The following is a 12,301-nucleotide window of genomic DNA, read 5'->3' on the forward strand; positions in this document are numbered from 1 at the left end:
TTCAGGCATATATGGACACTCTTCAGACACAGTGGAGCTGGATTCTTCAGATCACCAAATGCATTGATGTTCATCTCAAAGAAAATGCTGCTTACTTTCAGGTTTTAATACATAGTAGTAATTTAATTATCTTTTAGGTCTTAATACCTTATCTTCTGAATGTTTTAAAAGAACTGAAAACAGTCTTCAAAGTATAAATACTACTGATTGGTTTTCAGGTTAGAGGAACATAGATTGGTAAGCTGGTCATCCAATCAGTCAAGTCAGTCTTGCTGTCACACATGAGTTAATATACTTTCTGCTCTAATCTTTTCTTTAGCCCCCACCTCTCAAATGGACTCTTAGGAAAAATAGTGCTTGAAAGAGAAATAGTAGATGAGGTTGCTTATTGAGTTGCTTTTCAGTGACATGGGATCATTCTCATCCTTAATAGTTTTTTGAGGAGGCCCAGTCGACAGAAGCCTACCTGAAGGGCCTTCAGGACTCCATCAGGAAGAAGTACCCCTGTGACAAGAACATGCCTCTGCAGCGCCTGCTGGACCAGATCAAGGAGCTGGAGGTACTTGTCTCAGGTCCAGACCCTCAGCAGCCTTCCACAGGGGAGATAAAATGTCCCTACTTGACGCAGTTCAAGGATTTGCATTATTGTATGGAATGACTTGTGCTGAAAACTCGCACAAGTGTTTTCTTCATCTCTCAAAATAAACTTCTTTACCTGCTCCATTACTGTTGAAAATTACTTTTTCTAAAGTAATCACTATTGCTCAAAATGACAATGGAGAGAATAACATGAAAATTCCTTTGGAAAAGCATACTTCAAGCTTTATCAACATCAGTGCCCTTTTACACAATACTATTCTTTCCTACCAACTTAATTCATGGCTATGCAGCTTCTGAAGTCGCTTATTATGAAAGGTTCTCACTGTCCCTGAAGAGAACAATATCTCATTTGTAATGTCATAGTAGCTGTATTAATGCCATTTGAAGATCTTATCTAAAATTCAGAGTCTGTGTTAAGGTATGATTTTATTTGCAATTGCAGAAAGAACGAGAGAAAATCCTTGAATACAAGCGTCAGGTGCAGAACTTGGTGAACAAATCCAAGAAGATTGTGCAGCTGAAACCACGTAACCCAGACTACAGAAGCAGCAAGCCCATCATTCTCAGGGCTCTGTGTGACTACAAACAAGACCAGGTGTGTCTTCACGCAGAGCCATACAAAAGCTTTCCCTTCTCTTCTATGTAGATTTTCATCAATCAGAAGAGCAGAATTTAATCGAGGTTTCTGTGAGTGCCACAGTAAATGTCTTTTTTTTGTACACAAAGCAGCAAATGCAGCGGCTTTGTTCTGAATCACACACTGGCTGTCAATGATTAGGACAGGGCTTATTTTAAACTATTCTAAATCTTCATACTCTTTTTCTTCTACTATACAGACTTGTTTATCAGTGATCACTCCCATCTTTAAACTTCTGACATAAAAGAAATGAGCCGTGACCATTGTGTTACATAGAAAGTGAATGTCATTGCAGATATTCAGTAATTGAGCATACCAATTTTGCAGTCTCTGTGGTAAATAAAAGTATTGTATGGAAAGAAGACTTGTTTTCATTAATTATTTATGTAATTCCCACAGCTCTATTTTTTTACAAAAGTTATGGAGGACTTAAGAAATATACAGTGTCTTTAGTTAGTTCTATAAATGTTATAAGACGATAGAGTTATTTTACTACAAATGTTTTAAGAACTTAACTGGAGAGGAAAAGTTGAAATGGAGATTGAAGTACAGAAATATCAAGTTTGTTACATTTCAGTAGTTAAGATAGTTGCATATTTTAAGTTATGTTATGAAGCTATATAGAGTTTACTTAGGAAAGAAGCTATTTAGATGCTAGAGTTAATTTAGAAACTTATTTTTCTGAGGACCTGATACCAGAGTTTTTTACTTAAAAATTATAAGAGCAAATGAATGAGACAAGTGACTTCCACAGACTAAAATCTAATAAATAAAACACGAAGTCACAAAGAAAAGCCATGTGGTGAGTTTTTGCTTTACAAAAATGATTTCTCACTGTGTTAATGGGTTCCTCAGGCTGGCTTCAGAAAGTTACTTCACCTAATTTATTTGATACACACCTTTCAGACTCATATATGTTGTGTAAGGCATCAGTATAGTTGGGCTGTATAAAGACTATCTTCATTTGAGGAAAAATTAGTAAAGTGAAAAGCTCAAATAGTTGGCATGTTTTCATTTCTGTTTTTATCTGTGAGAAAAAGATACAAATGTGTACTCAGGAATAAAGCCACAACGTGGGTTGCTTGCCTTACAGAAAATTGTGCACAAAGGGGATGAATGCATCTTGAAGGACAACAATGAACGCAGCAAGTGGTATGTGACGGGCCCAGGAGGGGTAGACATGCTGGTTCCATCCGTTGGTCTGATTATTCCTCCTCCAAATCCTCTGGCCGTGGACCTGGCTGGCAAGTAAGTTGCTGAAGTTCCTTGTAGTCATGGCATGAATGGAAGTCAGGAGGAATGGGGCAAATGCTTACCACACAAGGAACTTAGACACACTGTTTCTTACTATAACTGCCCCTTCCCAAAAGGAACCTTGTGAAGGTCCACTTACATTACCTTATAATTTTGTGTTGGAAGATACTTTATTATGGGAGGATAAAAAAGAAGGTCTGGCTATAAGAAGACTAGAGTATGTAACTGTCATATAATACTACTCACAAAAATTAGGGGATATTTTGGCCCTGGCCGGTTGGCTCAGCGGTAGAGCGTCGGCCTGGCGTGCGGGGGACCCGAGTTCGATTCCCGGCCAGGGCACATAGGAGAAGCGCCCATTTGCTTCTCCACCTCCCCCCCCCCCTCCTTCCTCTCTGTCTCTCTCTTCCCCTCCCTCAGCCAAGGCTCCATTGGAGCAAAGATGGCCCGGGCACTGGGGATGGCTCCTTGGCCTCTGCCCCAGGCGCTAGAGTGGCTCTGGTCGCGGCAGAGTGAGGCCCCGGAGGGGCAGAGCATCGCCCCCTGGTGGGCGTGCCGGGTGGATCCTGGTCGGGCGCATTCGGGAGTCTGACTGTCTCTCCCCGTTTCCAGCTTCAGAAAAATACAAAAAAAAAAAAAAATTAGGGGATATTTCAAAATGACTATGAAGTGATAGAATACCCCCTAATTTTTGTGAGTAGTATACTTACAAGGCGTTGTTTCAAAGTTCTTCCTTTCTTAGACAACCAGTAATTTCTATGGAGCTACAAATATAAAGTGCCCTTAATATCAATATGCACTCATTAATAGGCAGGACATTCATTTTACGGATTGTCCATGCAGAGCCTTCTCTAAGCTGTCAGTTGTGGAAGTCTTCAGCACCCTTAGAATAGGGATGTAGCGTAATGAGCCCCATGTGCTCACTTCCAAGCTCCGGCCATCAGCATTGCATGACTGCATTCTTCCTGTAGTCCTGCCCAGTGCTAGTCTGTGCTCTACAAACAACGTACAACAAAAATATCATACTGTGTATTTTGATTAAAACAATGCAAACTATACTAATGTAGATCATTGAGAATGTACTTTAGGGGAGTAAATTAGTCCAAATGCATCGCAACGTTGAATATTTAAAGAATTATACATGTTATGGAGTGCCAGCCCATGCTAGGGAAGACTCCTGACCCAATTTAGCTTATAGCTACAGCTAAAGTAGAAAATTATCACGAGCCTCAGCAAATCTAATCTTGCTAGCAGAGGCAGGATGCGTTCCTTGTGCGTCAGCCCTGCAGATATTGCAGGAAGGCAGTTTATTATCTTAGAACAGTGTGTGCTTTTGCAACCCAACAATACATTCAGCCGTTACTCTGTTAGTTCTGTAGTTTTTTGCACGGTCAGGTAGACACGGCCAGTGTTCCCATGTGGGGTAAAGTTTGAAAGCCAGGCTCAGTGTGTTTCCTTCTCATGTTTCCTAGGATTGAGCAATACTATGAAGCCATCCTAGCTCTGTGGAACCAACTGTATATCAACATGAAGAGCCTTGTGTCCTGGCATTATTGTATGATTGACATTGAGAAAATCAGGGCCATGACTATTGCCAAGGTATGTGTGCAGCACCACCCTGACTGCCCAGAAGGGTCATCATGCTTCTGCCCACTGTGTTTCTGCCAGTCAGACCTTCTTTTTTTTTTTTACAGAGACAGAGCAAGAGTCAGAGGGGTAGGCAGACAAGAACAGAGAGAGATGAGAAGCGTCAATCATTAGATTTTTGTTGCAACACCTTAGTTGTTCATTGATTGCTTTCTCATATGTGCCTTGACTGTGGGCCTTCAGCAGACCGAAGTAACCCCTTGCTCAAGCCAGCAACCTTGGGTCCAAGCTGGTGAGCTTTTTGCTCAAGCCAGATGAGCCCACGCTCAAGCTGGTGACTTCGGGGTCTCTAACCTGGGTCCCCACATCCCAGTCTGACGCTCTATTCACTGTGCCACCACCTGGTCAGGCTCAGACCTTCTTATAGCGCAGCTACTGCTGAAAGTGTCAGCTTAGCCTGCCATAGATGTTCTGGTCTGTCCACTATAGGATGGAGGAATTCACGTGTGGCTGGTTATGAGATGAATTCAAGTAGCCTGACTGGCCCATAGTACCCATGGAAAGCACACATGGTCCTATAATATTCTGGATACTATTCTTGGATGCAATGGAAAGTTAGGTGATAAATTATTGACTGGGTATCATAGAAGTAAATGGTGAAATAGAATTCTTGGAATAACCTCAAAGCATTAGTTACTCAAAGTTAGTGGTTTTCAAATTGGGGTCTAAGAATTCTAGGTGAGGGGGTCCTCTCGGATGGCAGTGAGGAGAGAGGCACAGAATGTGTCATTTTTGGCTCCCCTTAAACTTTTCCCTTTTTAGTTGTAACAGCTTTGCTGTGACCTGCTTTATACTTGGGGCTTGCCTCAAGCCCCACCTGGCACAGGGCATCTTCCAGCAGAATTTCTCTTGGTTGTACTATGGGAACAACCATAAATCACTTCTGCCTGGTTTACTTTCAGCTGAAAACAATGAGGCAGGAAGATTACATGAAGACAATAAAAGACCTTGAGTTACATTACCAAGAGTTCATCAGAAACAGCCAAGGCTCGGAGATGTTTGGAGATGACGACAAACGGAAAATGCAGTCTCAGTTCACGGACGCCCAGAAACATTACCAGACGCTGGTCATCCAGCTCCCCGGCCACCCCCAGCACCAGACAGGTCAGTGTGGTGCACCTCTCTCTCTCTCTCTCTGGGTCAGCCATACATGCAGTTTTAAAGAGAAAGTGATTGGGATATAACTAGTTTCCGAATCATGTTTTTGAAAAATAATATATCAAAATTTGTTTATACACTTGCCATATTTTTCGCTCCATAAGACGCACCTGACCATAAGATACACCCAGGCTTTTAAGGAAGAAAATAAGAAAAAAAATATTATGAACCAAATGGTGCATTAAAATACGTAATAAAGTACCGTATTTTTCGCCCCATAAGATGCATGGGCATTTCCCCCTCCACTTTTAGGGGAAAAAAGTGCGTCTTATGGAGTGAAAAATACGGTAATTTTCATAATCAAATCAAAGGAAGTAACTACACTTTTATGCAGCATGGGCTTTTCTTTTCTTTTCTTTTTCTTTCTTTCTTTCTTTTTTTTTTTTTTTTTGAGGCCTGGTACCCTTCAAATGAAGAATTCTCTGACTTTGTTGTCCTAACATATTTTTACAGTAACCACAACTGAAATCACTCATCTTGGTTCCTGCCAAGATGTCAACCATAATAAAGTAATTGAAACTAACAGAGAAAATGACAAGCAGGAGACGTGGATGCTGATGGAGCTCCAGAAGATTCGCCGGCAGATAGAGCACTGTGAGGGCAGGATGGCTCTGAAGAACAACCTTCTGGCAGACCAAGCGTCCTCCCACCACATCACAGTGAAGATAAATGACCTAAAGGTATGTATCCATGAATACTCTGCCTCATTCCAGGTATATTTATATGTATCTACAAACTAAAAAAGAAAAAGCAAACAAAAAAAGCCTCCTGGTTTACCCTGGCCGGCATTGTCCCAGAGGGCAGAGATGGCCACTCTGACCCCTGGTCAGGGCACATACAGGGACAGATATTCCTGTCTCCCTTTTTCTCCCTCCCTTCCTCTTGCTCAAATCAATTAAAAACAAACAAACAAAAACCCTGGTTTAAATAATTATAAGCAAGAAACATTAATTTTTGAGGAAATAGTTTTCTGGCATGATTTCTTGTTTTTCTGCAAATTTGTAGACATTTCTGAGGCTGGGAATTCAGCCTCCTCCGCTATTAATTGTGGGTTGCTGAAGCAGGCTACAGTGGTTTTGCTTTAGGTATATATTGCAATAGTATTTGGTTCATTTCAAAAGTTTTCACAAATCACACAGCTAGATCAAAAGAGCTTTTTTTCTTTTTTTTTTTTGACAGAGTGTACAGAATGATTCTCAAGCAATTGCCGAAGTTCTCAACCAGCTTAAAGATATGCTAGCTAACTTCAGAGGTTCAGAAAAATATTGCTACTTACAGAATGAGGTATTTGGGCTGTTTCAGAAACTGGAAAATATCAATGGCGTTACAGATGGCTACTTAAACAGGTAATCACAACTAACACTATCTCAGACATTTTGCCAGACTTTAGTTGCTCTGTACACTTGGCTTGTTGCATCCTTTACCTTATAGTTTCTGTTCTCACCAGAGCCTTAGTTAGCATTCTTTGCTTTTGAGAGAGGCTTCTCTAGACAATGGTGTTGATTCCACTCTTCTGAGAGCTAACATATCTTGTAGTTAAGTTATACTCTAAGAGCTAGAACTTAAGAGTTTTCCAGTTAATGCAAAATGGGGTGGAGGTGAGAAATGTATTGTTCCTGAAGTTTATACACTAGGCAAAATAAATTATCTGCCTTCACATTGTTCTCTTCTATTAATAGTGGCAGAAACCAGGTGTTCAAAGCTTAGTGAAGTAACTGGCAATACTGTTTGCCTGTTTTGGTCTTTACAGTTTATGCGCTGTGCGAGCACTCCTCCAGGCCATCCTCCAAACGGAAGACATGCTAAAAGTTTACGAAGCCAGACTCACTGAGGAGGAAACTGTTTACCTGGATCTGGACAAAGTGGAAGCTTACCGCTGTGGACTGAAGGTAATATGAGAGGATGTTCACAGTGGCCCAGTTTACAGAGAATAATACAGGACTCATCCCCCGATTGTAAAGTTTCACTGAGTTTTCATAAATTTTGAGGATTGCCAGATTATGTTGATATTCATTGTTATCTCTAGAACATTGTTTCCTAGAGTGTGTTAGTAGGAACTATGTGAGAATGTAATTTGTGGTGAGATTAGTCTGGGGAATGCTTAGTTAAATATAGTTAAACTGGTTTCTTTGCTATAGGACTTAACAGAAACAATAATACATTAATATATATTATATTAATAAGTGTAACATTTAGGTTTTCTAAAACTAATTTACACATTTAATCCTTTTGCAATGAGGTAGCATAAGCAACTAAATCACTGGCAGAAATATTGGGAAATAAGTCAGCAAACAATATTTTTATGAATTGATTATCACTCAAAAATACGAATATTCTGAAGAGTTTTATAAACTTGTTTTTATTTTTCATTTGGTGATTTGCAACGAGGCATGAAGTAAACGATGAGATGAATTTGTGCTCTTTTTTTTTTATCTCTGATGACAGAAAATTAAAAATGACTTGAACTTGAAGAAGTCATTGTTGGCCACCATGACGACAGAACTGCAGAAAGCCCAGCAGATCCACTCCCAGACGTCACAGCAGTATCCACTTTATGATCTAGACCTGAGCAAGTTCAGTGAGAAAGTCACACAGCTGACAGATCGCTGGCAAAGGATAGACAAACAGATAGATTACAGGTACGCTAGCCTCCTTCTGTACTTTCTTTCCATTTGTCCCCAAGATGTCCTTTGAAATAATCACTATAAAAAAAGGTTTTGTTTTGTCTATAAGTTAGTCAACACAGGTGTTCTATGTAGCTGCCTGCAGGCAACTTTGTTGAAATGGAAAAACAGTACATTATAATAGCCAAGCTTGAACCAACCCATGCCAGGTGCCATCCAGGTTCTTAGGGAAATAGTAGAAGATATTGATCAAACTCCTTTGTGCCTTATAAACAAATTCTTGTGATGACTGTTGGAGACAGTAGATGCTTTTTCACTATAAGTTTATGAAAATTGTCTTTTAAATTTTAAAAAATTTTTAATATTTATTGATTGATTTTAGAGAGAGAAGAAGGAAGATAGTGAAAGTGGGAGAAAGCAAGAGTGAGAGAGTGTGTGTGAAGCATCGATTTGTTGTTCCACTTAGTTGTGCTTTTATTGTGACTGGGAATTGAACCTGCAATCTTGGTATATGGGGACAATGCTCTAACCAACTGAGCTACCTGACAGGACCGAAAATTAAATCTTTTTTTTTTTTTACTTTAAATAAATTTTTATTACACAAAGGTTACATAATTGGACATTTCTCTACTTTGTACACAATTATTCTTACTCTCCACAGAAAGGCTGCTTCTTAACTTCTCATCGGGTAAAGGCAAGCACTAAAATCCTCATTTTGACAGAACAGTAGTAAAAATCCCTCAGTGATTTAAGTTGAAAACAGTATATTGGTACATGGCTCTTGCACTTGGTGAAAAAATATGCGAATGTATTTTTATTCAAAAATACAAAATAAATTGTCTGCATAAACAATGACAGCAATAAACCACTATATGTTATTAACTGAAACCAGAAACTGATGGTTATAGTGATTTTCTTAAATATTGGCCAGACTTTCTTCATTTTTAGCAACTGACTTCTCTGAAGTTATAGGTGAGGAGCACTGCCTTGACCTTCCTCTCACAGTTCCCATTGATAATGATAAAACACTGTTCTAGGATTAGAACATGCTACATCCCATTCCACTTCCCATTCTACCTCCCATTCCACCCATCCCGCTCATTCCAGGGTCTTTCTCACTTTAGGAATTGCTGTGACTACTCATTCTGCTGGTGTTCCAGCAGCAGCCAAAAAAATAGTTCTTACAACCTTGGTTAGATCAATGATTCCTTTTTCTACCATATTGACAATATCTCCAAGCGTAGTGTTGGTTCAGTAACCAGTGTTCTTCTGTTTGGCTCCATAGAAATGGCTACTGCATCGGCTAAAAGGTCTACACCTTGAAGCATTAAGCCTCAGGCATGTGCACTAAATTTTACATCTTTGGCATAAGCCTGAGTGAGATGAGGAGCCAGTGAACTGGACACTGGCTCAATATAGCTAAGGACTTTGTGTAATCGAAGCATTTCTATGGGGCAGTGGCAGGTGTGCCAGCTGTGAGGCAGACTGTCAGTGGCGAGTGAGGGCCGAAAATTAAATCTTAACAAAAGAAATGCATTATTGCACATGGGGGTTTAAAAATATATTCTCAATTTTGCTTGTGGGTCATTTTACTAGTAGTGCTTTTTAAAAACATCTTTATTGATATGTAATTCACATGTCAATCCACTTAATGTGTACAACTCAGTGGCTGTGTTAGCTATCAGCACAATTGAAATTTAGAACATTCTCATCTCCCCCACCCCTAAAGAAACCCTTGTACCCACTAGCTGTCGCTGCCTCCCAACTTTCTGTCTGTATAGATTTGCCTGTTCTGGACATTCCATATTAATGGAGTGATACAATGTATGGTCATTTGTGACTGGCTTTTTTTGCTTAACATAGTATTTTCAAGGTTCAAAAATGGTATAGCATGTGTGAGTACTCCCATTTTTTTAATGGCTCAATAATATTCATGTATGGATAGACTACATTTTGTTTATCCTTTCACCAGTTGATGGATACTTGGGTTGTTTCCAATTTTTGACTATCATGAAAAATGCTGCTATGAACATTCATTTATAACTTTTTGTATGGATATATGTTTTCATTTTTCTTGGACATAGACCAAGTGGAATTGCTAGGTCATATGATAACTCCATATTAAATACTTTGAGGAACAATAGTAGTGCTTTAACAATTTTAATAATTTGACCTGTGTTTTCCCTAGATTATGGGACCTGGAGAAGCAAATCAAACAACTGAGAAATTATCGTGATAACTATCAGGCTTTCTGCAAATGGCTCTATGATGCCAAACGCCGCCAGGATTCCTTAGAATGCATGAAGTTTGGAGATTCCAGCACAGTCATGCGATTTTTAAATGATCAGAAGGTAGAAGTCAAGTTGTCATTCCATAGCTGTTTTGAAATTTTTTGGGTGTAAGCTGTATATTCCTCTGGTTTTCTTAGCAGTGCCTAGATTTGAAATGATTAATGTTACTAGCCTATTTTGTGAATGCTTCAAGACTGCCCACATATTTACAAAGAAATGCAATTATGAATACAGAAATAATATAATGGTGTACTAAAGAATTTGTGTAAATTAAAGTGAAAGGAGCAGAAAAGAATGCTGACTAGAAAGTAACATTTTAGGTAGATAAGAAGTTAAAGAGCTTTGTTTTCTCTTCTGAATAGAACATATGCTTGTCTCCTAAAGTTTTAACTGTGAGGGTATGAGATCAGTATATGTAGTAATAAACTGAGACAAACAAGCAAATAAAAGTGGTTAAAGAGTGAAATAACATTTTATTTAAAAATGTTGATATACTTTAATATTTGTAAATATTTTATTTTTTATGTAGAACTTGCATAATGAAATTTCTGGCAAACGAGACAAATCAGAAGAAGTACAAAAAATTGCTGAACTTTGTGCAAATTCAATTAAGGTATGCTGGTTTTTACAAAGAATGTTGGTATTTCATCAAGAATATTATAATTATTTTTAAAGATTTTATTTATTGATTTTACAGAGAGAGGTGAAGGGGTGGGGAATGAAAAGCATCAACTCATAGTTGCTTTACTTTGTTCATTGATTGCTTGTTGTATGCGCTTTGACTGGGCAAGTGCAGGGTTTCGAACCCACTATCTTAGCGTTTCAGGTTGATGCTCTATCCACGGCACCACTGCAGGCCAGGCTCATCAAGAATATTATTAACTGCATAATTTTCTGATTCGATTTCAAGATGATAAATTTCTTGAGCACAGCAATTATTGATTTTATATATTCTCTCCTGAACAAACCATAAAAGTTTGTTATCCATTAACTTGCATTCATTGCACATTGGCAATACTTGAAGGAATGAGCTAGTCTTCATTCTTTAGACTGGTGGCATGTGCAGAATTCTCAAATTTGCATATAAAGGTGTACTACTTGGTTTAATCATGTATGTTAGCTGCTCGGGCACTAGCTGCACATGATAGACTTTGGGGTGGGTCAACAGAAATACAGTTTGATGATTTGAAACTGTGAAATTGTAGCTGTCAGTGATTCCTTTTAAGTTCACTAAGTATGTATTTCTTAAACTCTGTTATTCTGCAGGATTATGAACTCCAGCTGGCATCCTACACCTCAGGACTGGAAACTCTACTGAACATACCTATTAAAAGGACCATGGTTCAGTCTCCTTCTGGGGTGATTCTGCAGGAGGTATGTATGTCATTCCACATCTCTTATGACCTGCCCTTCCTTTGACCTCTTCCCTTTTCTTTGTCCCCTTTCTGTCTTCCCTGCAGTCCCTAAATTCATCCCTTGTTATAGGGTATCCAATCTAAAAGAGTAGGTTATGCTCCTTGTAGTGTAAGTTATCTGTATGTGATGCATTTTAGGAAATGATCAGTAGAAGTCTGAGTCTGTTGTCTATATAATAGTCTTTGCAGAAATTAAGCTTGAATTCTGGATTTGATGAGGGAGATGTCTAAAAGTGGAACATATCTTGTTGATTTATAAAAGATAACTTTTCCCCAAAGATGTCAGAGAACATCACCTGTCAGACAGTTTAGGGAAACACCCTGGAGTGATGAGGATGGATTACAGTGCTTTTAGCCCTTTATTTTGATGTACTGCTAGAACTTGGCATTAGTATGCATGAGAATTTACTCTTTAAATTATAACTTTACTATTATGTTATTTTAGAAAACAAAATTGATCAGCTTGTATAGGACTTTTGTGGAATGTAATACCTCTTTTTCTTTTTCCTCTTCTTTCCTCCAAGGCTGCAGATATGCACGCTCAGTACATAGAACTACTTACAAGGTCTGGAGACTATTATAGATTCTTGAGTGAGATGCTAAAAAGTTTGGAAGATCTGAAGGTAAATTACTTATTCTATTTCCTTGAAGTCTCAAAAAATAAAATAGAGAACT

General features: G+C 38.8%; 1 protein-coding gene across 3 annotated transcripts in view; it reads left to right on the top strand.

Annotated features, from left to right (window-relative positions):
- Positions 1-12,301, top strand: part of DSP (desmoplakin) — a 45,445-nt gene that overhangs the window by 25,028 nt on the left and 8,116 nt on the right. For all 3 annotated transcript variants that reach the window (XM_066376994.1, XM_066376995.1, XM_066376996.1), the window contains exons 9-22: positions 6-101; positions 434-559; positions 1,043-1,195; positions 2,331-2,485; positions 3,964-4,090; positions 5,041-5,242; positions 5,750-5,976; positions 6,476-6,642; positions 7,047-7,185; positions 7,742-7,935; positions 10,109-10,271; positions 10,741-10,824; positions 11,478-11,585; positions 12,151-12,249. In XM_066376994.1, coding sequence (XP_066233091.1) covers positions 6-101; positions 434-559; positions 1,043-1,195; positions 2,331-2,485; positions 3,964-4,090; positions 5,041-5,242; positions 5,750-5,976; positions 6,476-6,642; positions 7,047-7,185; positions 7,742-7,935; positions 10,109-10,271; positions 10,741-10,824; positions 11,478-11,585; positions 12,151-12,249 — 2,040 coding nt within the window. The remainder of the gene's footprint in view (positions 1-5; positions 102-433; positions 560-1,042; positions 1,196-2,330; positions 2,486-3,963; positions 4,091-5,040; positions 5,243-5,749; positions 5,977-6,475; positions 6,643-7,046; positions 7,186-7,741; positions 7,936-10,108; positions 10,272-10,740; positions 10,825-11,477; positions 11,586-12,150; positions 12,250-12,301) is intronic.

The sequence above is a fragment of the Saccopteryx leptura genome, chromosome 3 (assembly GCF_036850995.1).
Source record: "Saccopteryx leptura isolate mSacLep1 chromosome 3, mSacLep1_pri_phased_curated, whole genome shotgun sequence".
Taxonomy (NCBI): Eukaryota; Metazoa; Chordata; class Mammalia; order Chiroptera; family Emballonuridae; genus Saccopteryx; species Saccopteryx leptura.